Source organism: Chelonia mydas, chromosome 3 (assembly GCF_015237465.2).
Source record: "Chelonia mydas isolate rCheMyd1 chromosome 3, rCheMyd1.pri.v2, whole genome shotgun sequence".
In the NCBI taxonomy this organism is placed as follows: domain Eukaryota; kingdom Metazoa; phylum Chordata; order Testudines; family Cheloniidae; genus Chelonia; species Chelonia mydas.
The window spans coordinates 198,443,745-198,471,662 of record NC_057851.1 but is presented as its reverse complement, the minus strand read 5'-3'; the positions used below and the strand labels follow the sequence as shown (position 1 = coordinate 198,471,662).

The 27,918-nt window shown below is 43.0% G+C and overlaps 2 protein-coding genes and 1 long non-coding RNA gene across 5 annotated transcripts in view; 1 reads left to right on the top strand and 2 right to left on the bottom strand.

The window, feature by feature from the left end:
* RALGAPA2 (Ral GTPase activating protein catalytic subunit alpha 2) overlaps window positions 1-21,786 on the top strand; it is a 302,141-nt gene extending 280,355 nt beyond the window's left edge. For 2 of the 3 annotated variants that reach the window (XM_043544131.1, XM_043544129.1), the window contains one exon: window positions 11,455-21,786. In XM_043544131.1, the coding sequence (XP_043400066.1) occupies window positions 11,455-11,609 (155 nt within the window). In that variant the 3' untranslated portion in view covers window positions 11,610-21,786. Of the gene's footprint in view, window positions 1-6,651; window positions 6,692-11,454 lie in introns of all 3 variants that reach the window. The other variant, XM_037896234.2, reaches the window with a different exon arrangement.
* LOC122465269 lies at window positions 38-23,452 on the bottom strand. The gene is made up of 3 exons (XR_006289986.1): window positions 23,356-23,452; window positions 22,119-22,233; window positions 38-568 (listed from the first exon to the last, which is right to left on the bottom strand). It is a non-coding gene; the product is annotated as an uncharacterized LOC122465269 (long non-coding RNA).
* A 775-nt stretch (window positions 23,453-24,227) lies between these two features.
* INSM1 (INSM transcriptional repressor 1) lies at window positions 24,228-27,232 on the bottom strand. Its single transcript, XM_037893514.2, has one exon. It carries the CDS (start codon window positions 26,780-26,782, stop codon window positions 25,280-25,282), a length of 1,503 nt encoding a protein of 500 aa, XP_037749442.1. The 5' UTR covers window positions 26,783-27,232; the 3' UTR covers window positions 24,228-25,279.
* Window positions 27,233-27,918: the final 686 nt, after the last annotated feature.

Here is a 27,918-nt window from a genome sequence, read left to right as displayed (position 1 = left end):
AGGTGACTGGCTTTAGGTGCTTTAATTGGCTTCAGGTGCTTTAATTAATCTATAGCAAACTTTCTTCCCTCTACAGGGAATAAGGATTCCTGCTGCCCTCTGGCCATGTTGTATCACACCGCCCCATGCTAATCCTTCTATCTTTATTTACTTAAGCATTGCATGTTATAAACCCAGCTTTTCTTTCTCAATCTTTTCATTAAATGAAGGAAATGTTTACCCAGTTACAACCAAAACACTCTGATGTTAGTTTTGCCAATCAGTTTCCCCAGCCAAACTTGGCCAACAGAGAAAGGAAAAGGAAAACATTTAAATATGTACTCCTTTTTATGGTCCAGCTGAAGTAGATAAGTAGTGACTGTTGTCAAGTTCAGGTAGGAGTTGTGCTTTTCTCTGGCAGGCAGACTCCCTGGTACATCTTAGGTCAATCTGGATGGCTGGATTGGAGGCAAAGTCCTGTTGTTAGAGTAAGTTTTCTCCTCTTTCCCAGTAGCAGGATACAGTGGGGATGGTGTCAGATAAGCAGATAAAGACCAAATCCAGAACTCTCTAGGATCCATTCTTAAACCTATAAGACATCATGGCCTCAGGTTCATTGGACATGACAACCATTAGACTGATAGCTTGAGAGAAGGAAATAAAGGAAGGCAAAGAAAAGGAAAGACAGAATCGATACAGATACCAACTATGGGTTATTCCTGATTTACAGTCTCTTAGGCACTAGTCCATAGCAGTCTTTTTTCCAGAGATTTTTCAGTATTCTTGTTACCCAAGCAATCTTACCTCATAAACAATGCAGCTTTGATCAATCTTAGAACCTATTGACAAAAAGCCAGCTCTCAAAACAAAGTGCATTGGAGTCTCCTTAGCATAGTTTCGGGTAAGTGATTTAGTTCTTTCCCAGAGTACCAGGGAATAGTTCATAGGCCTTAAATATCTTAGGCCTTTTATATATTAGTGGCTTTTGTTGGCACAGCTATGTCAGTTATATCACACGTCATCACCTCTGACTAACATAGCTAATACTGCAAAAGTCTGTAGTTTAGACCTGGCCCTAGTCTTTCTCCTGTAGAGAAAGCAGATATCTCAGTTCCATTGTCCCAATATACTCTATAATTAGAAGTGTCAGAATCTTTATAACAATTTTATTTGTAAACGTTTGAATCACTGGATAAATCTGATCATCATAAAAAATGTTTAAATTCTTGCATAATTCCAATCTCAAATGGAAATTAAAGCAAGGCACATTTACAACTGTATTTTAATAATTACCCCAGATATGTGACAGATTACATTTAAACTGTGAATAATCCATATTTGATTAGAATTAAATGTTGAGACAGATAAGAATTCTATGAGCTTTGTCTCTCTGAACTTTAGATGTAAGACAGACAGTATGCTGGGATTAGGTTAACAGGTCCAGCAAGGACAATCATCATGTGAAATCATGGTTATTGGGCCAGAAGAAAGACCAGAAGGCCCTTGGAGGGAGGGACACCTTTTTGGGTAATAAGATGAGAGGGTCAACTGAGAAACAATTACAGCGCAGAAACTCCTACAAAGAAACTTCAATTTATGAACAGGCTTGTCTACAAAACGTTTAGTATGTGGCAGTTGGGGAGTCAGTCTGCCCTACACTAGCGTGCCGTGCAGTATGTCCCTCTGGACCCTGCTGCTGTGTGCTAACCATTCCCTAGTGTGCTTTGATCTCCTCCCATTTCAAAGTGGGGTGTATCAAAGCGCACTAGGGAACGGTTAGCATGTGGCAGCAGGGTCCATACTGACCCTTACTGCTTGGCAGGCTAGTGCAGGGTATATTTGCACCCCAGCTTGCTGCAAACACAGTGTTTTTGTAGGCAAGCCCAAAGATGTTCTGAAAAATAGGAACCTAAATTGTTAATCCCTTACATTAGGGAGAGACTAAAATCTTCCTCTTTAGAGATACCATAAGCCAGTACAATTAGGGGAAAGGGGTGTCAAGTCTGAAAAGTCAGGCATATCAAAGAATCCTGAACAGTGTAACAGAGCTGTGAGTCAGGGAGGGAGGGGGCCATGACACAAGACATCTGAAAGGAGAAGATGTGCCTGACATGCCACATGTTGAAAGGGTCAGAAGGGAAAAAAGATACACACACTGGAAATATATGGTGTATATAAGGGCTATTCATCTTAGAAAAGGAACAACTAAGGGGGTGGGTATTATAGTGATTTATAAAATCATGAATGATGTGGAAAAAGTGAATAGAGAACTGATACTTACCATTTCATGCAATACAAAAAGCAGGGGCACTTGATTAAATTTATAGGCAGCAGATTTAATACAAACAAGAGCAAGTACTTTATCACAAAATGTACAACTAAACTGTGGAACTCATTGCTATGGCATGTTGTGAAGGCCAAAAGTATAACTTGGGTTCTAAAAAGAACTGGGTAAGTTCATGGAGGATAGGTCCATCAATGGCTATCAGCCAAGATGGTCAGGAATGCAACCCCCTCCTCAGAATGACTTAAAACTCTGACTACCAGAAGCCAGGAGTGAAAGACAGGTGGATTGCTTCATAATTGTCCTGTTTTGCACACTCCCCTGAAGGTTGGGTACAAGCCACTGTCCGAGATAGGACACTGGGCTAGATAAATCGTGGTCTGACCCAGTCTGGCAGCTGTTATATTCTTATGAGTCTTGAATTGTTTTGAGTTAAAGTCACTGCATTATAACCTTGAAGGGAAGACAATCTTCTAATCTTTGGGCAGGGATATTTGGGTAGATAACAGTTCCTAACCTGGAACACACTACTGAGGTAGCCACCTAAGAAATACCACCACCATGGAATAACTTATGAGGAAGGCTAGCCCAGGGTGTTTGTCTCAGACTTCGGAGTCCTCGGTTCAGTTTTCTGCTCTGCTATGGGTTTCCTGTGTGACCTTGGGTGGGTCACTTAGTCTCTCTGTGCCTCAGCGCCCCCCCCCCAGTGTTTACATAGAGGTAATAGTATTTTCCTACTTCACAGGAGTGTTGTGATTATTAATGTGTTAAAGGTGGATACCACAGTAATGGGAGCCATATAAGTATGATGGAAAGTGAGGAGTGGCAGGAATAAGGGACTAAGGTTGAATTTACAGATGAGATATTGTTGTTCTCTATCTTTTTGTTCGTTCTTAACACACACACAGCCACACTCCAAACTCCCTCAGATGCTGCTGTGAAAAGGGACAGACAGACAGAGAGAACATGTCCGCAGCTTATTCCTTTCAGTACCAAACACACGTGCCTGTAGTTTCTCAGCGATGAACCCTTTTGGGAAACTCCTGCCTTCCCTCCCCAAGGAAATGTATCTTCAATACTTTTAGCATTTAATATTTTAAAACTAAGATTTTCAATGTCAAGTGAAAGAGGTTTGCAGCAAAGTTGCAGTCCGTCTATATTCTTAGAGCATTCTTTCCTTGGTTACTGTATTTTTTTCTTTGATTCAGGCATTACGCCTATAAAATGACGTGCTTTATTTCAAGCATGTGTTTGATTTAAAAATTATTTGAGGGAAAGAGACACTATCATGCACTAAATGGACAGATGATAATGTCAGTATTATTGGTATAAGAAGAATCCTTTTACCCCCCAAAATCACACACTTATACCAAAGTGAGAAAAGAGAAGGAAAGAAGAGTTCACGAGAAAGTTTCAGAACCAAGACTCAAGAGTCGGTTGAGAATGGCAGATAGCTAACCTATTTCTATTGGTTTGATGTGAATAAAGTTGTAATAAAATGAAAAAAGATGACTTGGGGTATGTCTTCATTCCAAACAATGAGAGTTTAACTCAGGCTAGCTAACTCAGGTTAAAATAGCAGTGAAGACACGGCAGCTGGCTTTTAAACTCGGGTTAACAGCTTGAATTGAAGCCTATAGAGGAGCCTGGATTGAACTAGAGCTGCTAATCCGAGTTGAAAGCAGAGTTGCCTTGTCTTCACTGTTATTGTAACCCAAGTTAAGAACACACTTTTTGCACTGAAGAGAGACCCTACGGATATATCTACACTGCAGTTAGACACCCTATGGCTGGCTGGTGCCAGCTGGCTCAGGATTGGTCTACGGGGCTATTTAATTGTGGAGTAGACATTCAGGCTCAGACTACAGCCTGAGGTCTGGGACCCTTCCATCTCACAGAGTCATAGAGCCCGAGCTCCAACCTGAGCCCAAACATTTACACCATAGTTAAACAGCCCCTTAGTCTGAGTCAGCTGGCATAGGCCAGCCATGGGTTTTTAATTGCAGTATAGACATATCGTTAGATACCTAAACATCAGGTGCAAAATACTGCAACACTGTGGAACTACTGGTTTGCAGGACTAGAGTTAGACAATCAAGGATCCTAGGCACTTCCCTAAATGAGGCCCCCTCATGGCTCTGGCCTTCCTTGGAACGGGGCAAGAGCAATCCAATAAACTTATGTGATGGGGAGCCCTCCACCACTTCTCTTCAGGTAGGCCTGGCCCTGCTCTCACCAGCTGTCCCTATGTTGGCAGGTTGAGTTCCATCCGAGAGGTAGGGAGAATTCAACCGGTACCCACCAAAGCAGAGTCTGCTTTGGCAACACCACCTCAGCAGGGCTATGATCAAGTAACTGCTGAGAGGGTGTTCTCAGGGCTGCCCACAGCGCAACAGGTGTCAGAGTTAACAACCCATTAGACACCTGAACTATTGTTTCAGGCTTTCCGCAGACTCAGGCAGGTATTGCTCTATCAGTTACACTCAGATCAAGTCTGCAAGCTTTTCTTGTGAAAAAAGAGATTTGTCAACTTGGTCAAAATTTCCCCATTTTGTACTGTGCTGTCTGATTGTCCATCTTCTGCTTCCTTTTACCCTCCCACCCATGAGATATTAGTGATAAAGCAATTGCCAGTTTTGCCAAACACCCCTCCCCCCTGTGTTCAAAAATAATGAGTCAGGCCTCAAAAAATCTTGAGATTTGCTTAAAAATCAGAATATTTTTAAAATAAAAAATGTGGGGGTTCTCTTCATTTGTTTTTCTGGTATTTGAGCCTTTAGGGTTCACATTTTCCAAGTTTTCTTAGCACCGATGAGGGCTAGAAACTATTTTTAAATGAAAGATGAGATTCTCATCTAATAACATGACTCCAAGAGTTGGGGCTTTCAGAAAAAACACCAAATACTGCAAGACTCATGATAAAAATTTTGACGGTTGGCAGCACTGAATTCTTGTGTGTATACCATTTATTAAACTCTTTGAGATGACATGCACTATGTTTATCTAAAATGTAGTTGTTGAAGATACTATTAAAAGGATGCTATCAACTTGAAAACCACATTTTCCACTGAATACCATGCATCTGTTTTTACAATAACACCTAAAATTATTGGAATGGAGAGAGATCACAGAGAAAACAGTATTTTTCAGTTTATTTATTTTGTACATTTAACATCCCTTCCAGTCAGTTTCACTGTTCTGGTGTTGGTCAGTTGTACTTCCTGTCTCATATTCTACGGGGATGAAATCACCCTCATGAACTAGGAGAGCTCACATGTATGTTCTTCCACAGCAAATGCAAGAGGGTGTTAGCAGAAAAGCTGAAACTGAGGCAGCAGGCCGTCACATAGACAGGAGGGGGAGGGGTAAAAAGGAATGGGACAGAGCGTATTTATTGGTATTGCTTTCAGGACTGCCCTCCCTCCCCAGATAGAAAGAGCCTTATAAATATCAGCAGACAAGAAAAAACTCTTATTTTTTTTAAGGATTTAAAAAAAAATCTACATGCAGTTAAAAAGGTGCTCTATCAGAAACTTGAATTATTTTAAACTGACTTCTTTTAATTTTCCAGGGATCACAAACCATTCATTAGAAGTATAATTTTCCTCTTTATTACAAACTGATTGTTGTAATCCCCTTTTAGACATAATGCAACAGAAATATAAAGCCTGAGATCCATGCACAAAAACTATGTGCAATTGCACAATACAACTATCATAATTTTTCACACAAATCAAGTATTTGCTTATAGAAATGATCACAGAATCATCTGAATCATCATTTGTTCATGCAAATATCTTATTTGTCCATGCGGTTGTACAAATTGTATGCACACGCATGCACACAATTGTACATGCATTTTTGCATGCACAAGTGGGCTTCTACATTATAAAAATGTAGTCCAAAGAGCTTAACATTATATAATCACTTGCTGATTTTAACTTGACCAGCAGGTAAAAGCTATTTAAATCTTCATGAAACTTCAGAGTTTACCACTCTTGGAAATTGTACAGCCACTAATTGACTGACAGGAACAGAGCACTAAAATGTCTATAATTTCATAGTAATGTGCATGTAATATGTCCTTAAACTGGGTGGAAATAATTGTGTGCTCAAATTTTTTCTCCATATTTCAACCGATATTGGAGAGAAGTGTGGGTCCGCTCCTCCCTCTTACACCTTGCCAGATAACAGCACTAATGTGAACTTTAAAGAATATCATTATTTTCCACTTATGAATGATATCTTACTTTCTGAATGTTTAGTTTGCTTTAAGATGCACAGTGTTCTTGCACAACTAAATGGGTGTAAGCAATGTCTATGAGCCTCATAACAGAGCAGTAGGTGTGCTGTTCCTTTATTTATATGATTTTGTTTTTTCCCTTTAGATTAAAATATGTAAAGGTCTCATTACGGTAATTGACAAAGGTAAGAGTGACACCTCGAGCAGGCTACAGCGCTGGCATCACGCTAGATTTACTAACCAGCTTCCTTCCTTCCTTCTGTTGCTAATATAAAGCTGAAACAACTCTTGGTTTGTGTGGTTCATTCTCTCTCTCTCACTGCAGTCCCACCTCATCTTCAGGCCGGGTCTCTTTTTCTTCCCCCAAAACATGAGTTCCAAGCTCTGTGCTGGAAAAGAGCGACCCTGACTATGCTCACCTCTGAGTAACAGCTCTAAGAGCTCGGCTGCCTGCCCTGTTAGCATCCCCCTGCATGTCTGAGAAGCACATACTTTTTTTTCATTCTTTCTTCTGCTCCTGTTTGCTGCAGGCGGAATCTGACACCAACACCTGCCATAGTGGAAAATGTCTTTGTTGCTTTGCACTTTTGTTTGAATTGCTGCAGGGGAGCCAATGGGAGTTAAGTCCATTTACTTTTTTGTTGGCTAAGCACCATGGAATAGGATCTTGAGATGGGGCCGATAAGGAGTGGCACGTGCTGTGCTGGCCCTTTGAGTTAGCTCAGCTTAATAAGGGCCTCCCTTTCTGGGGAGGGCAGATTGCTGAACTTGGGCCTCTGAATGGAACAGCTGGGGGAGGAAAAGAAAACAAAAGAGGGGAAACACAGAGCGCCCTGAACCTGGCGATTGGGGGTGCGGTTTAGGACCCGGAGAGCAGGCAGGCCGGCCGGCCACACGCCAGGTGTGACCTTTGCAGTCTCCTCGGTTCTGTTTGTTTGTCTGGGCAATTTCCAATGCACTGATCGAATGGAAGGAAGCAGCCTGACAGCAGCATGCTGGCTGGATACGCTCAGCGGTAGCCTGGGTTTAGGCAAAGAGGGCTTGAAACACTGAATTAACTCCTTGAATCCTGATTCACAGATGGATGCAACCCAAGAGCCTTTAAATAATAACCTGTCAAACTAGAAGCTCAGTGGATTGATGAATGGTTATTTATAGCCCACATTGTATCATCTAAAAAGTGTTCCATGCTTATAAATGATTGATTGTTTTACATTACCTGAAATGAGGATTTTAGGCTTGGAGTATCTTTTGGTAGGTGTTTGTGTTTGAATTGTGTATTTCAGAGGGCAAAAACAGAGCCATCTATGAATCAGAATCTCAGACGCTAATGTTCATTATTTAGTGATGGACTTTTTTATCAGGCCATTTTTATAATTGCTTTGATGAGTTAGAACTTTTGTGCTGCCTATTTCCCCCCCCCCCCCCCCAAAAAAAAATTTAGAATATAAATTTAGATAAACCTCCTTTGGGCTGTTGGAAAATCTTGAAATCTCATTGTAACCTTTACATTAATGTATTGTTTATTTTTACATATGTGGGTATTGTCCTGTTTCCTGTCACTAAACTGGTGCATAGTTAAGTGGGCTAGAGTGTGTTATCTGAATAAAGTTCCAAGCTTCCATTGCTAGAAGAAGGCCAAGTAATTTGAGTTCATGCCAGACAGCTTGCAAGTGGAATTACAATATTTGTATGAAAGCCTTTATCTTTTGTGGTTATTACTTGCTCATTCTGCAGCTGCTGTCTGCCTATCAATCAAGATGGTTTAGAGGGAGCTTCAAGGTTGATTGCATAGTTAAGGACTTGCCAGAAGAAAGTTTTGACTGATGGAATGTACAAACTCCAAAGGCTAAAGGAATGTTGGGGATGATTCTAAATGCTTAGGTGTGGCTATACCTTCTTACACACTGTTTGAACTGCCCTGCTTTTCATATGTGCAGGACCTGTATTGTTGAGAGCTTGCATGACTATTGCTTCAGCTTGCCCGTTTGGAGAAAATTGTATTATTTTGACCATCTGCCATTCTGCTTAGCTGTAGGAATGTAAAATACAGCACATCCCCCCATCCCATCCTCCCCACCCACACACACACTTTCTTTCTTAGGGAAAACACAGCAATTTTCCAGTTCTAAGCCAAAACTAATAGGTCCACATTTTTCATAGAAAATGTCTTTGCATATTAAATCACATTTTTCACTTATTTGGAAGTGCTTTTTTTCTGCTCGGAATAGTTAACTGACTTTTTACTTACCAGTTTTATATTTTATCATATGAAATGTGAGTATCGGGTTTGTTAATTGGTTTAAGAATTTCAAATGAGCAGTAAATGCTTTCAGATTAACAGCAACTGAATTGTCCTTTCTTTTGTTTTTTCATGCATTAGAATGATATTTAGTAACATAGTTGCATTTAATGATTACAAGTTTCACTCTTGTCATAAGTGCTGTGTTTTAAACCTTACCGTAAGGAAACAAACTGAGACACTGACTGTGCTGTTGCATTTCCAGACTTTGCTTCTGAGAGGAAGTAAGATTAATACAGGCATCTAGCTCACAGTGGTGCAGCTGAATTTCTAGAAGCACTCAGAAGACAACCCAGGATTGCTTGCAGCTACACCACTGGGAGTTGCTTTTTGTGTAATTGATTTGTGAGAATCTGTCTGCTAAACTTATAATTTATGAAATATACTTTCTGTAAAATATCTTAACCCCTTCAGGGAGAAACTAAAGCCATGGAGTCATGGTTAAAATGCTAGCTGCAGTCATTAGAATGGGTCCCTTCTGTCAGGCATCAGGAAAGAATGATTCAAATGAAAATGCTTTAGTGTAGAAACATACTGGGCTAGGTTCACCAGTGCGCTGAGGCTGCTTTCCACTGCTTCAGCAAAGCAAAACACCCGTTAGACTGGGTTTACAGCTCCTTTACACATCCATAGCATGCGAGGGAGTCTGGCTTATTAGTTTTATGGTCACTACAAGAAGGGATGGGATGAGGTAGTTTAGTGGCCCTTAGCATCAGGTTTAAAATACCTAGAAGCATATGTTCAAATTCCAGCAGACTCAAGTTAGTCCTTTGTCTTTCCAAGGTAAATGGAATATCATGCAGTTTACTACAGGGGTATCTTTCAGTTAAGACCTTACAAACTGATGTCCTGTCGTCTTTTCTTGGACATGAAGGATTTCCTGATAGTTTTCATAAGGGTATGGTTTACCCCATGGTTTCTGGGCCAGTTATTTCCCTTCTCCCGCTGTTGTATAGTGTGCTATTCAACCAGTTGGTTGCCAGCTTCCACTGCAGATGTAATTCAGTAGTGGATGCATTTCAGTGGTGGGGTTTGTGCACAGTATCTGCAATATTTTGGGATCATTCAGGATGCAAGGTTCTATAAACATGTAAAACGTTATCTTAACACAAGTAAATTAAATCCAGGTACAGGAGCAATCTGAAAATATAGTATGTAGATAAATTAGAGATGGGCTTACGCTGCAAAATGTAGCTCTAGGTCTGAAGTTTGTGGATGCTCAGCCCTTTATAGACATAGAGGCCAACTGTGAAATTTAGATCCAGATTTGAGTTTGGATTCTGAATCTTCCTCCTCCATCCCCAGAGGTTTGGAGGTGTTTGGATAAGGGGCTTTGCTTCAGTCCCATCTCTAATAAAAATATTTGTATTGAGGATTTACAGGGAGAACTATACCATTGTTTAAAAATATTGCACCAGGAGAGAGCTGATGAAATGGCATTCACGCTTACAGAAATGTCCTGGGACAAGTCAAAACGACAGTAGCAACAACAGAACTGTGTTGCAGCATGCATTTTTGTATTCCTCAGAGCATGATTATAATTGCACTGGGGAAAGACAAGAGTTGCACACATGCTTTAATATTATTCATTTACTTTTGAGTTTAATGGCTGTGTCCTCATCTGTTCTCATTCAGACAAGCTATTTGGTCCTGACCTCTAGTTGTAATCACCTTTTGGGAATGAATGAGTTGTAACTTAAATGTGTAAAATAACAATGTGTAAATACATGTGGACTATATGGTAGCCAACAGGGATTTGCTAAGCTTTGCATAAAGTTCTTAAATAGCCTTCTTGAATACAACAGAAATTATGGTGATTTCGTTTACGGCTTCCTTAATGGAATTGTTTAAAAAGACGTTGCTTTTTTTCTCTTCAGCATTAGCAGTTAAGGCACCTTACTGTTGTAGTATGATCAGAAATAGTAATACTAAGGAAACTAATTTTCAGTCCTCAGAAACAGAGAAATTAAATACTGCAGAGCCATTCAGTGAAACACAAAACAAAAACTAGCACTTTTAATAATACATGTGCAAGAGGGAGATTTAGAGCTATATTGTACCTTGAAGCACCAACCTAGGAGTAGACCCCAGAGACACTGTGACCTAGAAACACTCCTCTGAGTCCCACACAATTCCTTCCTTGCTTCAGGGGGCAGCAGTAAATTATATAGCCTCTGTGCCAGCTCAGCTGAACTGGCCAGCACTTTGAGAGAGTGGAGCCAAGACTCTACCCACTCCTCCACCCGTCTCCACACACCTGCTCTGAGGTGGGGGAGGAGCTGGCGCAGGCAGCATCTGCTCATTCCTGCACTCTCAGTCTCAAGGTCTGGGTAGCCAGCAGAGGGGTGTAAAGAAGGTTCGTACTCCCCTGCCTGGGCACTTAGTTCAAGTCACAACCTAGTCTTTTGTTACCTTCTCTGGAAGCAGCCAATACTAGCCTCCTTACCACGTATGAGAAGCTCATTCTTCTTAACCGTTAGGTTCCTTAGGCCAAACATATTCGTAGTGCAACTCTGGTCAATTCAGTGGAGTCGTACGGGATGAATTTTTGTTTCTTTTTTGTATCTTAGGAAGCACTTTTGTCATTGGACACATTCTATTGTTCTAATAATACATTTTTATTTTCTTTGCCCACTTGCTTTTCAGGCTGTCTCACTATGAGTGCAAGTGCTGATCTTACTGTAACCACAAGAATAGAGTTAGCAGAGCAGACCTCTCCAACACTACCCAATGCCACGAAAAACAAAGCCTCTGGGAAACTTCGGCGCTCTGCTAGTGCTCTCAGCAAATCTTCAAATTAAAGCACTTTGGAAGGGGAAGCCTATTCAAGGGAATTTGAAAAAAAAATCGGAATAAAATCATTTACTGTATCACTAGAACATTGCTACATGCTTTGGATGAGCATATAAGGAAGTGTACAGTTCCCTTGTGGCAAAACTTAAATTATTGATGGACAGCTATCACTTGATTTACCTGTCATGCATTACACTTGATTATTGTTGTCACCAAAATAACTATGTCAAAACTGGATCTTTTTTAGTGTGTGAGGCATTTAACTGATGTGGGGTAACTCACTTATTTTCCCTTAGAATCTGTAGATGCAAGTACAGCTGTCACAGGAAGAGGATGCAAAGCAAGTATTGAAACCAATTATTTAATTTACTTTCATTGTGTTGATCGTTTAATCATTCCAATTATAGTTTAACACCTGTGTGTATATTAGCAAATTTTGTCTAAATGGAAAACAAGTTTTCATTTAATTAAACATGATGGACTTTTTCTCTTAAGAGTGAGTGAATGACTTGGGTGCTTTTCAGTATGTCATCAAGTGCTCCCTTCCTTTTCTGTTTTGAATTGATACCCCAGTACAGTTTTTGTGCATAAAAACCATAAGTATCAAATAGCTGTTTTAAGTAATTTATTTGTAATCTAGGAAAGTGCTGCTAATTGCATAAATCACCAAGACCTGGATTAAAGTCACTTGGCTTAATCTTGCCCTTTTATTCAAGGGTGCATGTCCCCATTCATTTAGTAAAATCCTGAAATTGAGCTTGCGCTGACCCTCGCAGGATTGGGCCCTTTGTGGGATGCTGCATATTAACATACCAGAGAGCAGAATTAAGACCCCTGCATTCTATCTCTTATTGTTGGTTATAACCATCACATGCCAATGCTGGTAAATTTAAGGGTTTGCGGTTTTGGCTTTTTTGGTATTTAACAAAGATTCATACTTATACCATAAAATGTAATACAGGTTAGAGATGTAAACCTGTACAGTTTGGTTCAGACCATTTAGTTTATGTCTGTCCATTTATTTTTTGATAGAAATCTTCTTTTGCAGCACTATCTTTGGACCTAGGGTCATTTTGTCATATGAAATGTTGCATGTGATTAATGCATAATGTGAGCTAATCACTTTTTTCTGTTTGTGTGGAAAAAATAAAATGACCAGTGATTTCATTTAGAAAAGCAAATATTGCACATTTGCAATAACTACTTCTCAACCAGATTTGTATAACTGGGAGCCAGTACACATCCTCAGTAGCCACACTGACATAGCACATCAACAGCGCAATAATCTGCAAATTAAAGTATCCCTAGTTAGTCCTAGATATTGTAATAACCTTCCAAGGATACATTACATTGTGTTCTTTTGGTGATCTGCATATTGTGCAAATGTTTTGGATATAAAAAAACCTCAGTACAATTTCAGTGAACAGTGGTTCTGAGGAGTTAAGGGGAAATTTTTGTACTTTTAGAAAATTAATATTACCATAAAAGCGAGGAAAATAAGAGACACACACTGTAACCACTTAAACACTTAATAGAAGGTAAGGAATTCAGATTTAAGGCTGAAATTCTGTCATCCATTATGACTTTGTATTGCAAAGGTCTCTAAACAGAAGTTGATTTTCCATATAATAATGCTGTAATACCTAGGAACAACAGTGTATGAAATGGGCGGAGTTTCAAAACTGAATTTCCTGACTCTTTTTTTGTTTGGTGGAGGGACAGGGGGCAGTTGTCAGACACCTAACGTTACCGTAAGTTTGTTTTTTGACATTTTGACTACTAGTGTTCGTATATATGTCTGATTTTTGTATCATACCCCTGTAATCTTCCTAATCTTCCTCAGGTCTAGTTAACATAGTCTCTGTTTGTTTGTGTTTATTAAGCTGGATGCACACCTGAAAAACTTAATGTGACTTCTTACCTGAACTGAAGGGGAGCTACTTTAAGTAAAGCTAAATGCACCATTGGGTCGCCATTTTTATTTGGGCTTTTTGTTTTTGCACTCAGTTTCCGTGTATACATTAAGTGAATGTTTATTTTCACGTTCACAATGATCTGTGCTTATTCTCTGTAAATAATGAATGCTATTTGATAAATCTTTACAGTAATAAGTTATAGCTTGGCATTTTGTTATTGACTTTTTGTATTAGTTTATTTGGTTCTAGTGGTAACCAGTTTATCAGGAAAAATTAAAATGGGATGCACTCATTATCCAGAGCAGAAACTAGAAATTGTTACTTGTGATGTTAGTACATAGTCTACACTAGCTAGCAGATAAATGCAGTCAGCCTCCTGGCACAGAGCATAATTGAATTGCTGACATTTCTGATTGCCATTTGACTTTCTGTTCAAACCTTGTTCTTTGCAACTTTCTGATTGTGTGTCTATAAAATAAGTTAGAAAAAAATGTGTATTGCATTATCTAATGTGTTTTCATTTTAATCACTGTTGGGTAAGGAGTTACTGTGCTTAGTTACCCAGTAAAATGTGTGTCAAATACACACCAGGTGGAGTAGCTCAAAGAGGATTTTTCTGAATGAGACAAAATATTTCCTTCTAAAACGACACCAATCTCTAATGCAGGGAAGAATGAAAGTGCAGAGTTATTATTTCCTTGTTATAAAAAAGCGTATTTTCTTCTTTAAAAAATGAAAATTAGAATCTGAGGGTTTTGGTAGTATAAAACAAACAAGTACACTCTTTTCTTAACTCCTCAGAAATCAATTAAATCTCAGTTCACTGCATAATTCTGATTTAAAATATGTTAAATGTAAAAAATGTATCTTTGTGATATATACAGCTACTCTGGTCCTTTGTTTAGATGCCAAGTTAAAACAAGGTACATTGATCCCGTGGCAATGGATTTTATTTCCAGTATTGCAATAATAAATGTAGATTTGAATGCATTGGATGAATATGGATACAATAGAATGTCATTTGCTTACCTGCACCATTTTTGACCACCTGCATTTTGGCTAAGAGAACAGAGCTATTGGCCAAAATTCAGACTGGGTATAAATAAATGCAATTCTCATGGAAAGCTCCGGACAATTTCATTAGTGACTTCCATGGTGAAATAAGTTACATATCTGGTGTAAGTGGTAAAACAATGTAACTGACGCAGATCTGGCATTCGTGTAACTGAAGCTGAGTAGCAGAATGGGCTGTATAGCAGGAAGAACTGCTAACATGAGGATGTTAGGTAGGATGTGGGAGGGGTAAATTGGACTCCTGCTGAATACCAAAGAGTTGTACCTTTTTTCTGTCCTGCTTACACCATTCTTAAGCCACTGCTGAATTTGGCCCATTGTAGACTTGACAGACAGACAAGTACACTGCTAATCCATAAAAGTACAGGGGACCAGACTGTTCCATCACTTCTGCATATGCAGGTCCTTGAGAAGTCACCTGGCAGGATGATCAGGCCCATTTTGTAAGAGTGTATTATACTTTACAAATGAGCTGGCTTCTGACAGATGGAAGTTTTTGTTTAGCTTTTATCAGTGAAAACTATTCAGCTACCCGGCAACATACTTGCCTAGTCCAGGTTCCATTTGGCATAATTAAACACCAACAACTAGATTTAATGTAATCTAAGGACAGTTCACTCCCTGCCCCCATCATAACAGTATTTGTATTTCCATAAGGTTTCCTAGAAATTTGAAAACTAATATTACAAATATGCTCATTTCAATATTCAAGGGAAATCTCCAGAACATCTTCAGTATCTGATGACATGAGAAGACCTCCAATTAACCCTTTCATACAGTGACAATAATACTAGTGTCTAAAAATAGTTGGTAAAACTTTGGGGTGAGGGGGTCACCTTTTATAAATCAAGAGACTAAAGATATTTTTCAGTTTGTGTTGGACCAAACTCTACAACAGCTGTGGCTGAAAATTCTCTCCAACTCCAGTTCTCTTGACAGTTTGCTTCATAGTACCCTTAACTGGGGAAATAAAACACTCCAGAAGTGTGTGCTGTTGTGATGCAAGACCTTATTACCATAGTGCAACTCCATTTGTCATTTGGCTAAGGTGCTGTAGTGGATATATTTTTACCATTCAGTTGTCAGTAAGATAATTTACAAAAACAAGACATCCAGGAATTTTATATATAACCTAGATATACCTTCATATGTGTTGGGTAGATACCTTTCCCAAAGTGTAAGGGTAGTCATATAATATAAGTGAATTGTGCTTACGCAATATTTCTTTTGTAAATGCTTGTATTCTAACAACGGAGGGAATAATCATGATATCTTTAGAAAACTCAGGAAGCTTCCCCCCTTCAAAATGCCGCATTCTTCAACGTGAAGGGGCAATTTTGCATCCTCTAGTAAAGCAGGAGAATTGTGAGTCTTTTAAAAATGCCTCCAGGAACCAATAAGATACAACACTTGAACGTCTCCACTCATTAGGAAGGGAGTCTGTTTTCCTAATATACAACTGGTTACATGGTTATTTCCACAACAGTGGCTTTGCTTTTATCACAAGTTATAAAGTCAGGGCTCCTGTTGCTTTTACTAGAAAAGGATGCTTGAAGAGCCTCAATCTTTTATATGTTCTCCTATTGGGCCCATCTGTAATGTCCAGTATACGGAACTGTGCAGAAGCAGGTGAAGTGGAAATGGCTGTGCTTTGTAATTTTCTTGTCTCTGAACATACCAAACAATCTTCCCAGTTCATTATCCTCACGAAAGTCAAACAGTGGAATTTCAGAAAATAAACTGTCCCTTCTGAGACTGGATTCCAACGTGTCACGTACCACACTAATCCTTTACTAGTCTACGGTCTAGGTGATGATCAGACCTAAGAGCCAGTGCCCAAAGATGTGATGATGCAGAGAGCCTTGTCTTCCCTTACACTCCTGGGCAGGGGCCAAGAACAATCCCAGTGGAGAGCATAGGCACTGCGCCCAGCTCATGCTGACAGCAATACTAACTTCCCAAAAGGGGGAAGGGTAAGCGCATCCCACTCCCGGCAACCATGCTGGTCTGGCATGGAGCACAGTGCATGCTGCACCTTTAAACAGAGTGGCAATGCGTCATTGCAGCATGTGCTTCTCCAGAGCCCCAGTTGAATTTCCATCTGGGGTTCGTGCTATGCTGGAGCCTTTCCTCAGTCCCCCAGTGTGGCTAATGGCTTAGAAAGCACAGTCCAGCCCTTAAAAGGCTTTGAAATGTTATCACATCTGCATTTGTGCTTTTAGTTTGGGATTGAATGAAAGAAGAAGGTACAAACTCCACAATGCACACTCGTGTAATCCCGTGCACAAATGATGCACTCATGTCGCATCCTGTGATTGTTCAGAAACCATGTCCCAGATTATTTAGCTTCTTAGGCACTGCCTCGCTTGAAGCCATTTAATACATGTGCTAGGATGATTTCTGGGAGAAAGTGAAAACAGCCCTATTGGTGACTTTCACTGGATAGGGCAGTTACAACTTTTGCTCCTCTTAGAACTTGATTGAGAAAGTTGGCTTCTCAGATTGTTTTGGGCCTGAGTCATGCAACTCTCACACAAGGAAGGTCAGAGTCATCCCTCGTGTGACTGTATCAAAATCAAAGAGAGTCCCCAGGGGTGAATTCACCCTATCAGACTTGATAAGAACTCCTCATGGGAGCAAGGTGTATTCACTAGGAATACAGGGTTTGATCCTTATCATCAACTAATAATGTTTGACATAATGCTTTAAAGTCCAAAATGCAATCTGCTGCAATTAGCAAAGCCTCTCTCCCCTTTTGGGCAAAGCTGTATAGCTCTTGGATTGCCTTCAAGTGAAATGTTCAGCAAGGCCCCTAACCATCCATATGTCAGAGAGAGATTTGCCTGAGTGAGGAGTTCCAAACTGAGCCCAGACAGGGTACTCAAGGTAATCAAACCGATTCTTCATTGGAATGTTACATATTTTATTCACACAGATGGCTGTGTCCTTGATGCACATAGGCAATTCAGACTGATATTTGCTCCTTTTTCATCATCCCCCCCCCCCCCCCCCGCTGTCTGTAAGCCTAGCCTCCTCCAAAGGATCTTTGACTACTGAACTTAGAGCCAGCGCTGCCACTGGCACCCTTTCTCTGGATCATATTTAGGAGCATTCATTGCAGCACTCAGCTGCCAGTAGTCAGTACATTTGATCAATATTTTCAAAGAAATGGCCCTTTGGATAAGTGCAGAAGTGAGGCCCTCATGAGAGCACTCTCACTGTATTGAACCTGGCAAGCGTTCTCAGCCGTAGCCTCTGGCATGGTTTGAACCAGCAGAGGCTGTGCAACAATGGCATTATCTTCAGCTTCCTCTGAAGGGGGTTTTGCAGCCTTTTGCTAATAATAATTACAGACCATTACCAACCCCCAAAGACGTTATTTATGTACCATTCAGTGTAAGAAATGCTTAATGAGAGTTCCTCCTCTTCTAAGCCTCATAACGCCTTGTTGCAGAGTGATTTACATGAACATTCAAAATGATCTGTTTCTACTGTTGATTTTCTACTCTACAGAGAGTTTACATAGGAAAATGAAGGGGGTCAGTTCTCTCAGTCATAATGGAAATGCTATGGGGGTATTTGTTTGTTGGTGGGGAAAAGGACCCCCTAGTGTCTATATTGGAGAGATTAGGGGGTGAGAGAGTTCTCTTTTAAATAGCCTTTGGGTGAACTTTTGATACTGAAATGGAAAGTTAATCCTACACAGCAGGAGATGAATTCTAAAGTCATTTTGTTTGTAAAATTATTAGTGTGATCTGAGAGTTAATTAGTTTGAGCTGCCGAGAATGGGTTACACGTGTTCTGTTTGTTATGCTGTAGTGTTAGCAAAGTCTTTAAAATTCATTTTACGGTTAAAAATACTGTTCTTTTGGACCAAGATTTTTTTAAAATGGAGGCCTAAAGTTAGGCTCCTAAATGCGTGATGAGATTTTCAAAAGTGCAGCCAGCCAGAAGCTCCAATTCAAGTCAATAAGAGCCTCTGAAAATCAGGCTACTAATGTAGGGTACTAAATATGGATATAGGTGACTAACTTCAGGCCCCCACCTTTGAAGTCTGTCTTGGGAAATAATAGTTTTATGACTATTTGCTGCCTTGTAAGCAATTGGGAATCAGCTCTTCTTACAGACAAGGGCTGGCAATCTGAGTCAACTCTACCAGAGCCCAGTTTCTAAGGACAATCAGAAAAGATTTAAAATAATTGCAAGATACTCCAGAATTGAGAGACTGTGTAAAACGTTTGTTTTCTCCAGCACTGATGGGGATGAAGGCCCTGATGCTGTGCACACTTTTTTCACATGTGAGTGACTATACACATGAGTAGTCCCACTGAGTTCAGTGGGGCTATTCACACATAAGTGTTTGCAGGTCAGGGACCTTAATTTGTTTAAAAAAAAATTTGATATGTGTTAAGAAATAAGAGGGAAATTTTCAAAGGGCAGTTAGCAAACCACCTCCTCAATGGAATTTGAGCATTTAAGTTCTCTTTGTGCTTTTGAAAATCTCACCTTTCCTTTCCCTATGTGCATGTAACATGCATGAGATTTAGTTGATCAAAAGGGAGAGACTCCCAGCCCTGCAAAAACTTGCACACCTGTTTAAGTCAAAAGTTAGCACCTATTAAGTGTTTGCAGGATCAGGGTCTTAACATTGTTACTACTGTATTGGTATATGTCAACGTTCCCATCAGAAACAAGCCTATTATCAGGAGGTTGTTGCCTGCCATTCATTCAGGAGTATCTTGCTCTTGTATGGCTCCAAAATATCTTTGATGTTTACATTTGGGTGGGTTAATGTTAGATATCTAAGAATTGGCAAAAGTACAGCGAAGGGCAGCAAAAATGATTAGGTGTACAAAAAAGATTCCATATGAGGAGAGATTAAAAAGACTGAGACTATTCAGCTTAGAAAAGAAACAACTGAGGGGGAATATGGTAGAGGTTTATAAAATTATGAATAATATGGAGAAAGTGAATAAGGAAGTGTTATTTATTCCTTCACAAAACACAAGAACCAGGGGTCACCCAATGAAATTAATAGGCAGCAGGTTTAAAGCAAACATAAGGAAGTACATATTCACACAATGTCCAGTCAACTTGTGGAACTCATTGCCAGGGAATGTTGTGAAGGCCAAAATTATAATTGGGTTCAAAAAAGAATTAGATAAATTCCTGGAGTATAGATCCATCAATGGCTATTAGCCAAGATCCAGGACACAACCCCATGCTCTGGGTGTCCCTAAACCTCTGACTGCCAGAAGCTGGGACTGGACAGCAGGGGATAGATAACTTGAAATTGCCCTTTTCTGTTCATTCCCTCTGAAGCATTTTGCAACGGCCACTGGAAGACAGGATACTGGGCTAGATGGACCATTGGTTTGACCCACTATGGCCATTCTTAACTAATCCATTTGAGTAGTCAAAAGACATGAACAGCTGAAGAATGGTTTCAGATACTCTAGTCCACATTGCCATATGCCTGAGCTAGTGCACTTGCACAGAGGTGAGCAGTCGCTAATTCTGTAAGATGAACAGTACTGTAATGTGAATGCAGTGCTGGCTAATTTACAGGGCATTAATTGTATGTTCCAATTGAAACTGTATCATTATTTGATCCATAACAAGTCTCTCCACCCATGAGATTTTTCTTTTCTTTTTCAGCATGCAAAATAGCAATAAGTTTGATGGTCAGGATTAATGATCACCTAGGGTCTCTTAACTGTGCTTCAGGCCATTAACTTCTCCCATTTACATCACTCCCTGAGAAATGACCCACATCATGATCCTTATTGCTTAAACGATCACCCAGATAGTGAAGATCAGTACTGAGTCCTCTAATGATTATGGGCCTGATCCTACAAACACTTGCCACCAGACAGAGGACCTGAGCGAAAGCCCTTTCAAGTTGATGCAGATTCTTTCCATAGACTTGAATTGGCTTTGGATTGGGCATGTGAAGTTCCGTTGAAGTCAGTGGGGCTACTTGTGCTTTAAATGTTCCACAGAGTAAAGGTGAACATAAGCACTTAAGTATGTGCTTGTCTTGAATATTTGTGTATCCTGAATCGGGGCCTATATGATTAATGATAATAGCATAAATGTCCCTAAATAGAAATGTATACAATAGACCAAACCTCTTAAGTCTGCCAAGTAAATAGCATTGTTAAAAAGAATCTAAGTACCCACCAGATGGAGGTGCCAGACATTTTGAGATTTTTTTTCTTTTGAACTAATATTTAATTTGCATATGAAAAACTATAGAAAAGAGCAGTAAAATGCTGGCTTAACCCAACAACGTATGAACTGTCGCTGATGTATGCTGTTAACCTACTCTGCTGTACCTTGGTATTACAGCAGATATGTCATCAGTTACTACAGTGATCCAAACTTCTAGTGGACTTTCAGCTTTAAACTGACAAAAGCCAGACAATTAAGAGATAGGAGAGAAGCTTTGCTTTGCTTTGAAATAGTTTTATGTGTAGATTAAGGAAAAAGAAGTCAACTTTCTAACCTGAGAAGAAAGGTGATGTAAAATTAACACTTTGCACTAATCCATTTAAATTCCCAGGGTATTGTGAAAAATATTGAATATGTGTTTATTTATACTAGACTATGCTAGCTTCAACGTAGTTTTCTCATTTCTAGAAATAGTAACTGATCCTTTTCTAAAAGTAATGTTAGGCAAAGGTGTATTATGCTGGAGAATAGGCACTTACTGTTCCAGGAGAATCATTTAAAATCAAGTTTCATAACTGAAGGGTGCATTCTGAAAACTTTTCCAATGTTACCTTACCTCGCCTGACATGTCACTAGGCAAAATGTATTGATTATGAGAGTGCTGTATTCTGCAGTGGGGTTATATGGAAGATGTGGAACTCCTTTCTGCATGGTTTTAGTCTTGACTTGGCTTTAATGCTGAACAATAACGGAAAAATCGGAATCCAGAAGTACAGTCACATTGGGATGTCTATACATATCTTAGACTGCATAAGATCATCTGTTCAGTTATAAACAGCAGGTGCTACAATGTCCTGTTTTGGTGCATTTACCTGTATTATAATATCTGTAAGATGAAAACCCATGCTTGAAGTGCCCATCCTTGTTAACATATCAAAATTTTTTATGATGCAAATCTGAAATCTTTGTTATGTGAGTTTTACAGTGAACTAAGTTTCATTAAAATTATTTAAAACTGTAATCTGACTTGTTTGTGTGTGTAGGTTTGAGATGCTTGGATGAAATGCACTAGATGCATCAAGTCCAAATGTGCTGATACTTTACCAAAACTAGCCTTAAGAAAACCACAGTGATATTCCAAGTAATGAAATACAATTTAAATTATACTGTAAACTCTATAGTAAAACACTGGAGTCTTAATTCTCAGTTACCCTAAGGCCCCTTTACACTGTTCTGGCGCACTAACTAATTTATTGGTCCTATTTGACTGCAGTGGAAGCAAAGTTAGGACAACACTGAGTACTTCTGAAAATCCCACCCTTGGGTATTTTTTTTTAAACCAATACATAGTACCTGAGAGAGAGGATGCTGCAGAAGACTGTACTTTATCAGTGGATATGTGCCTAAATATCATCCTGGTGTGCATTCTCACTAGACCAGATTGGCTTGTCACCATGGGCACCTGCACCTAACAACAAGGAAAGGCAGTTACTGATAGGTTACACGGAAATCTCAATAATCAAACAACACTATGTACAAATCATAAAACAAGAAGATGCATGTCAACACTCACCCTCAGGCCCATCTGCTCACCATTTATAGATGCCAGAAGAAAACATTTATGGCTTGAATATGCAATTTTCCAGATGCAACAGATCACGCCCCCAAAATGCTATCTGAGGGTGATCACAATGTGGCAATAGAAGCATGGAGATGAGAAAAGCACTTTCTAGGGGCATGTGTTAAGGTTGCCAAGTGTCTGGTTTTCTACCAGAATGCCCGGTCAAAAAGGGACCCTGGCAGCTCCAATCAGCACTCCCTGCCTGCCATGGCTCTGCACAGCTCCCAGAAGTGGAAACATGTCCCTGCAGTCCCTCATCCCCAACCCCACCCCAGAGCCTGCACCCCCAACAACTGAGGTCTGGTCTACCTTACTATGGAAGCGTCTACACTTAGATTTGGTTCTTGCCGACATAACTGCCCTGCTATGTATAACTTCACCTCCATGAGCAGCATACGGTTGAAGTAGTTACAGCGACTCAGTGTCAGTGTAGACACTGTGCTGCTTACTGGCTTTCAGAAGTCAGCCTACAATGCCCACACTGACAGTGTAATCCAGGGGTGGGCAAAGTTTTTGGGCCAAGGGCCACATCTGGGTGGGGAAATTGTATGCAGGGCCGGGGCAGGGGGTTGGGAGTACGTGTGCAATCTAGGCTGCTCTGCGCCACGGCTAGTCTGTGAATGCAGCTCCCCTGGAGGGTGGGTCTCCACTGCAAGGCCCCTTGCAGATCAGGACTCAAAGCGGTCGCCTTTGTGGGGGTGATGCTATTTTCTCCGTGCTTCACTCCTGGGTGTTTGAATCCGCGGGGGGGGGGGGGGGGGGGGGGGGGGGGGGGCGCTAGGTTAATGGCAGGTGGGCGAGCCGCGAAAAGGGACATGAAGGAGGGAGCTGCGTGTTTGCTTGTGATGCGCTCTGGACTGTAGCAGAAACACAGGTAAAAGGACTAGCCCTGAAGAGAATTAATTCCAGCCAGGGTTAAGGGCAGTCGCTCTGCTGGTGGCGGGGGAAAACAATACAAGTGAGATTTACCCCAAGAGTGTCTCCACCGTGATTTCCCGCTGTTTCTGTTGGGCTCCAGACCCTTCAGCCAGTGGTTTCAATGGGGCGGGCCGTGCATGTATCTAGCTCCCCCCGCCCCCCGCGAGGCGAGAATAAGAAGTGCTTTAGAGTAAAGTTTCTCACCTGGGGCCCCGAAGGCGAGCGGGTGAAGGTTTCTGCAATGGGGCTATGCCGGTGGTTAGACCCTGGCACTAGTGAAATGAAAGTTGAGATGGCTGAAGTCTGGAGCGCTCACTATCAGCTGAGCGCGCTCACAAGCCATATGCTAGCGCTGATCGTTACAACAGAGGGGTGTTGGTTTTTTTAATAAAAAAACATTAGCTCTACTGTGTCTCTGATTTGGGGCTGGAGCTAACGTATTGGTTGATTCAGGCCCAGGCCATGAGGCAGCCCTCGGTGAGGAACGGTCAATTAGCAAGAGAAAGGGGATTAGCCAGCCTGACCTCAGCTTTAGCCCTTCCCCTTTGTAAGGCGTTGGTTTACAGTAATTTGCTTCCTGATAATTTTACCAAACGATGGACAAACTCCTCTGGTCTCCCAAGTTGCGCGCTCAAAGAAATAACGATTTAGCAAATGCCTAAAGAGCTTCGTTCTTCTTGGTGGGTTTAAAGCTGCAGGGGAAGGTGTAACTAGGCTGCCTAGGTTTTAGCTTGCTAAGTCACTCAGAGCGCCTTCAAAGGAGGGTGTGTGAAAAATAACCACCAGAGTGATATTTTACATACCACATCGGGCTCTGTTAAGCTCTTCCTTCTTTTAAGCTTAAATGAATAGATTAGTTTTCGTTAAAGAAGAGTAGGAAGGCTTTGATTAATGAGAAATATGAGACGCGAAAGGATGTGTACTTGAATTTGAAAATATTTTATTTGAATAGTAAATAGTTATACAGTTGAAACAGTTCTATTGAAGCATTCTATAAATAGCTAACAGTTAAGAAAATAATGTGTGTAGAAAAGAGATTGCATCTAAAAGTAAGAGCTGTCGGTTGCACAAGAGCTGTCTGCGCCCTTGGAGCAGGATAAAATGGTCAAGATTGTGTGTTATTCTAGGTAGAAAAGTTAAAACCTTTTAGCAGATCCCTTTAGAACAAGATCTTCTTCTAAAATGCACAGTGAAATGGCAGGACTGGGAAGGGGAAAAGCGCATCAAAATATTCACGATCAAATAATATCAATCTTCATAATATAAATAAATAAAGAATAAATAACAATTACTCAAATCAACATATACATATAGTCAGCTCGTGATTCTACCTCGCTAAGGACAAACAATCGAAAAAAGAAAGTTGGCAGGTAATATTTAAGGCAGTTTCTACAGCATATTCTGGAGACCATCAACAGTAGAGTCAAGGCATTTGTGGCTATACTAAAGAAAACAAAATGAAGCAGTTTTATTTGTTCACATAAAAGGGGGTGGGGGTGTAAAGCCAGCTTCCAGCAGTTCACAAGCCATAATAAAGCTAATCATGTGGTAAATTCAGTTTACAGCCTGTGAAATATAAAGGCATTATTCTTCGAGATTGACTTTAAAAAATAAAAATAAAACCAACAACCAACCCAACCCCTAGGCTACGTACACAGAGAGATGGGGGCAGAGGAAAACCAGAGAGACTTCCTAAGGGGACCTTGATCCCGCTAGCGATCAAAGAGGGGCTGCTTTTCAGAGGCTGAGCTACAGTAGCAAGGATGGAGGAATCACCACCAAGGAGACACTGGCACAAGTGGATTTTATTATCACTCCCCCCCAGCCCCTTTGTTGTCATCTATAAATAGACCAGGCGCTGGAGGAGCGGTGGGGGATCAGCCGGGGTCCTGGAGAGCTCGGCTCTGCAGGGCGAAGCCGGTCCGAGGCAGCTGCCAGGCTGCAGCCCGGGGGGCAGGAGGGGCGAAGGCACGGCCTAGCAGGCGGGGCGCACGGGCAGCTGCAGGAGGATGACCTGCCGGTTCTCCGAGGGGTGGCACTTGTTGATGTGGCGGGTGAGGCCGGGCGAGCTGTAGAAGGTGGCCGGGCAGTACTTGCAGGGGAAGACCTGCGCCGAGTGCAGCAGGCGCAGGTGCCGCTCCTGGCCGCCCTTGCTGGGAAAGGTTTCCCCGCACACCGGGCACAGGTGGCACTCGCTGGCAGCCGGCGCGCCGGGGCCGGGGCCGAGGCCGGGGCTGGGGCTTTCCTCCGGGCCGGGCCTCTCCGGGCCGGGCCCTGGCTCGTGGCCCAGCAGGTGCTTGCGGAGGTAGGCCTGGCGGCGGAACCGGCGGGCGCAGGTGGGGCACTCGTACAGCCCCTCCTCGGAGCCGGACTCCGAGCCGCCGCCGCCGCCGCTCCCGGGGCTGGGCGTGTCCCGCTCGCTGCCGCTGCCTCCGGCCTCCTTGGGCGGCGGCCGCTCCTCGGGCGCCTTGGCGGCCGGCGGCGGGGCGCTGGGGGCCGGCCGCGGCTTGTGCCAGCGGCGGTGCGAGGCCAGGTTGGCCGGGCAGCTGAAGACCTTGTCGCACTCCGGGCAGCGGTACTCCACGCGCACGATGCGCGAGCACTTGTGCTGCGCCAGGGCGAAGGGGTCGGCGTACTCCTCCTTGCACAGCTGGCAGATGAACTCGCCCAGCGGCCGCGGGCCCGGCCCGCCCGCCCCCCGCGCCCGGGGCGGCTCCACCGGCCCCTCCTTGATCTTCAGCCCCAGCACCGGCGACGTGGTCACCTCGTCCTCGAAGTTCAGCTTGCGGATGGCTTTGGCTTTCTTGGCGGCCGGGGGCTTGTGCTTGCCGGGCTCCGAGCCGGCGGGGGGCCGCTTGGGCTGGGGGCGGCCCGAGGCGGCGGAGGGGGGCAGCAGGGCGGACAGGCTGCGGGTGCCGGCGCTCGCCTGGCCGTTGCAGTGGGTGGCGCTCTGGGCGCCGCAGTGGGTGTCACTGTGGGTGCTGCCGGGCATGCCCTGGGCGCCGCAGTGGGTGTCCCTGTGGGGGTCGCTCTGGGTGCTGCGCTGGGGGCCGCTGGTCTCCGCGGGGCTGGAGGAGGAGACCCACAGTTTGAGCTCGGCCGGGGCGAAGAGCAGCGGGTCCATGGTGCCGGGCACCGCCGGGGCCGGGAAGGACTCTGCGGAGACCGGCGAGCCCAGGTTGAAGCTGCGCTCCAAGGATTTCTTCTCGTGCTCCTTGCTGACCGGCCGGGTGGGGCTGTACAGCGCCTGGCACGCGGCCTCGGGGGTGCCGAACTGCACGGGCTTCGGGGGCGGCGGCGGCTCCCGGGGCGCGGCGGGGGCCGCCGGATCGAGGCCGGCGCAGGGGAGGGGCTGGGAGCAGCGCTGCTGGCCGCCGGCGAACAGCAGCAGCTCAGGCTCACCCTCCTGGCCGCAACGGACCCGGTAGGAGATCGGCGTGGCCCTCCGGTTCCTTTTCACCAGGAACCCCCGGGGCATCTTTGGCGGCTGGGCCGGCGGGGAAGGCACTTGAGGCGACGGCGACAGGGGCGCGGATCTGCAGCAAAAGGCTTGTGCGTCTGGCTCCAGCCGGCTGCCTCGCTCAGGCTTGGCTGCCTGCTCCTGCCATCCAGTCCGGGCTCAGCAGCAGAGGGACAGACCCCCGACGTGCCGCTGCTGCTGGTCCCCCTTTGCACTTGTTGTCTGGTGGGCGCCCCGCAAATGGGTCCCGTCTGCCCCTGCCCGGATCGCTGCACTCTTTTTAAGGGGAGAGGATGCCATTGTTCGAGCCTCCTGCTCCATCCCCGAGCCAATCAGCGCTTCCTGCGGCTCCTATGGATTGGAGGAGTGTGGGAGGGTGCAGGCTCGCAGAAAGGGGCAGGGACAGCGGGGTCGCTTGCTAGGTACAGCAGATGTACCTGAGGGGTTTCTCTCGTTCGCTTTCCTTTCTGTCCCCCCCTCCCTCCTCCTTTCCCCCCATTTACTTCTGGCCCCTCCCGGCTAAAGGCACACGCCTGGCCCCTCCTCTTTTCACGGTCTGATGGTTTTCTATAGGAAGGCACACGTGCCTGGCCTTTGTGTGTCTCCTCCGGGGGGCACAGATCTGCCAAATGGAAATGTCCATCAGCATGACAATGAGCAGCATCTCAAATCGGGGGGATTACCCGCGGTTCTGGAGCAAAATAGCAACAAAGGAGAAGAATGGTCAGAAATATGTCAGGAGGGTTCAATATGCAAACTGGAGAAGGGGGGGAGGGGAGAAGAGAAAGAAAATGTAGGTTCTGAATTGTTTAAAAGCTCTCACCCCTAAGGAAATGCTGGGATGGGGGGGGGGGCGTATAATTGCAAACAAAACATTTTAGGAGATTGCCACTGGAGTCTGAAAATCAGGACGCTAAATATACTGGCAAGGAAGTGTCCTCAGGAACTGATGGGAAGCCATTTCGAGGAGAAACATACATGCTGGTATACTGGTTATTCTAGTCTGAAGCGCTCATAAAATCCAGCAGTACTGTTCGTGTCCAGAGTCTCTTCGAAAAGTTCTGACCGTAAATAAACACTTTATCAGCAAAGCAAATTGTTGATTTGGTACACTTTGGAGTTGAAGAGATTGGGCGCTGGTGAGGGGGGGGCGG

Bases quoted from the DNA above. Each gene is read 5' to 3' on its own strand.
- INSM1 (XM_037893514.2), bottom strand. From the start codon at position 26,782: ATGCCCCGGGGGTTCCTGGTGAAAAGGAACCGGAGGGCCACGCCGATC.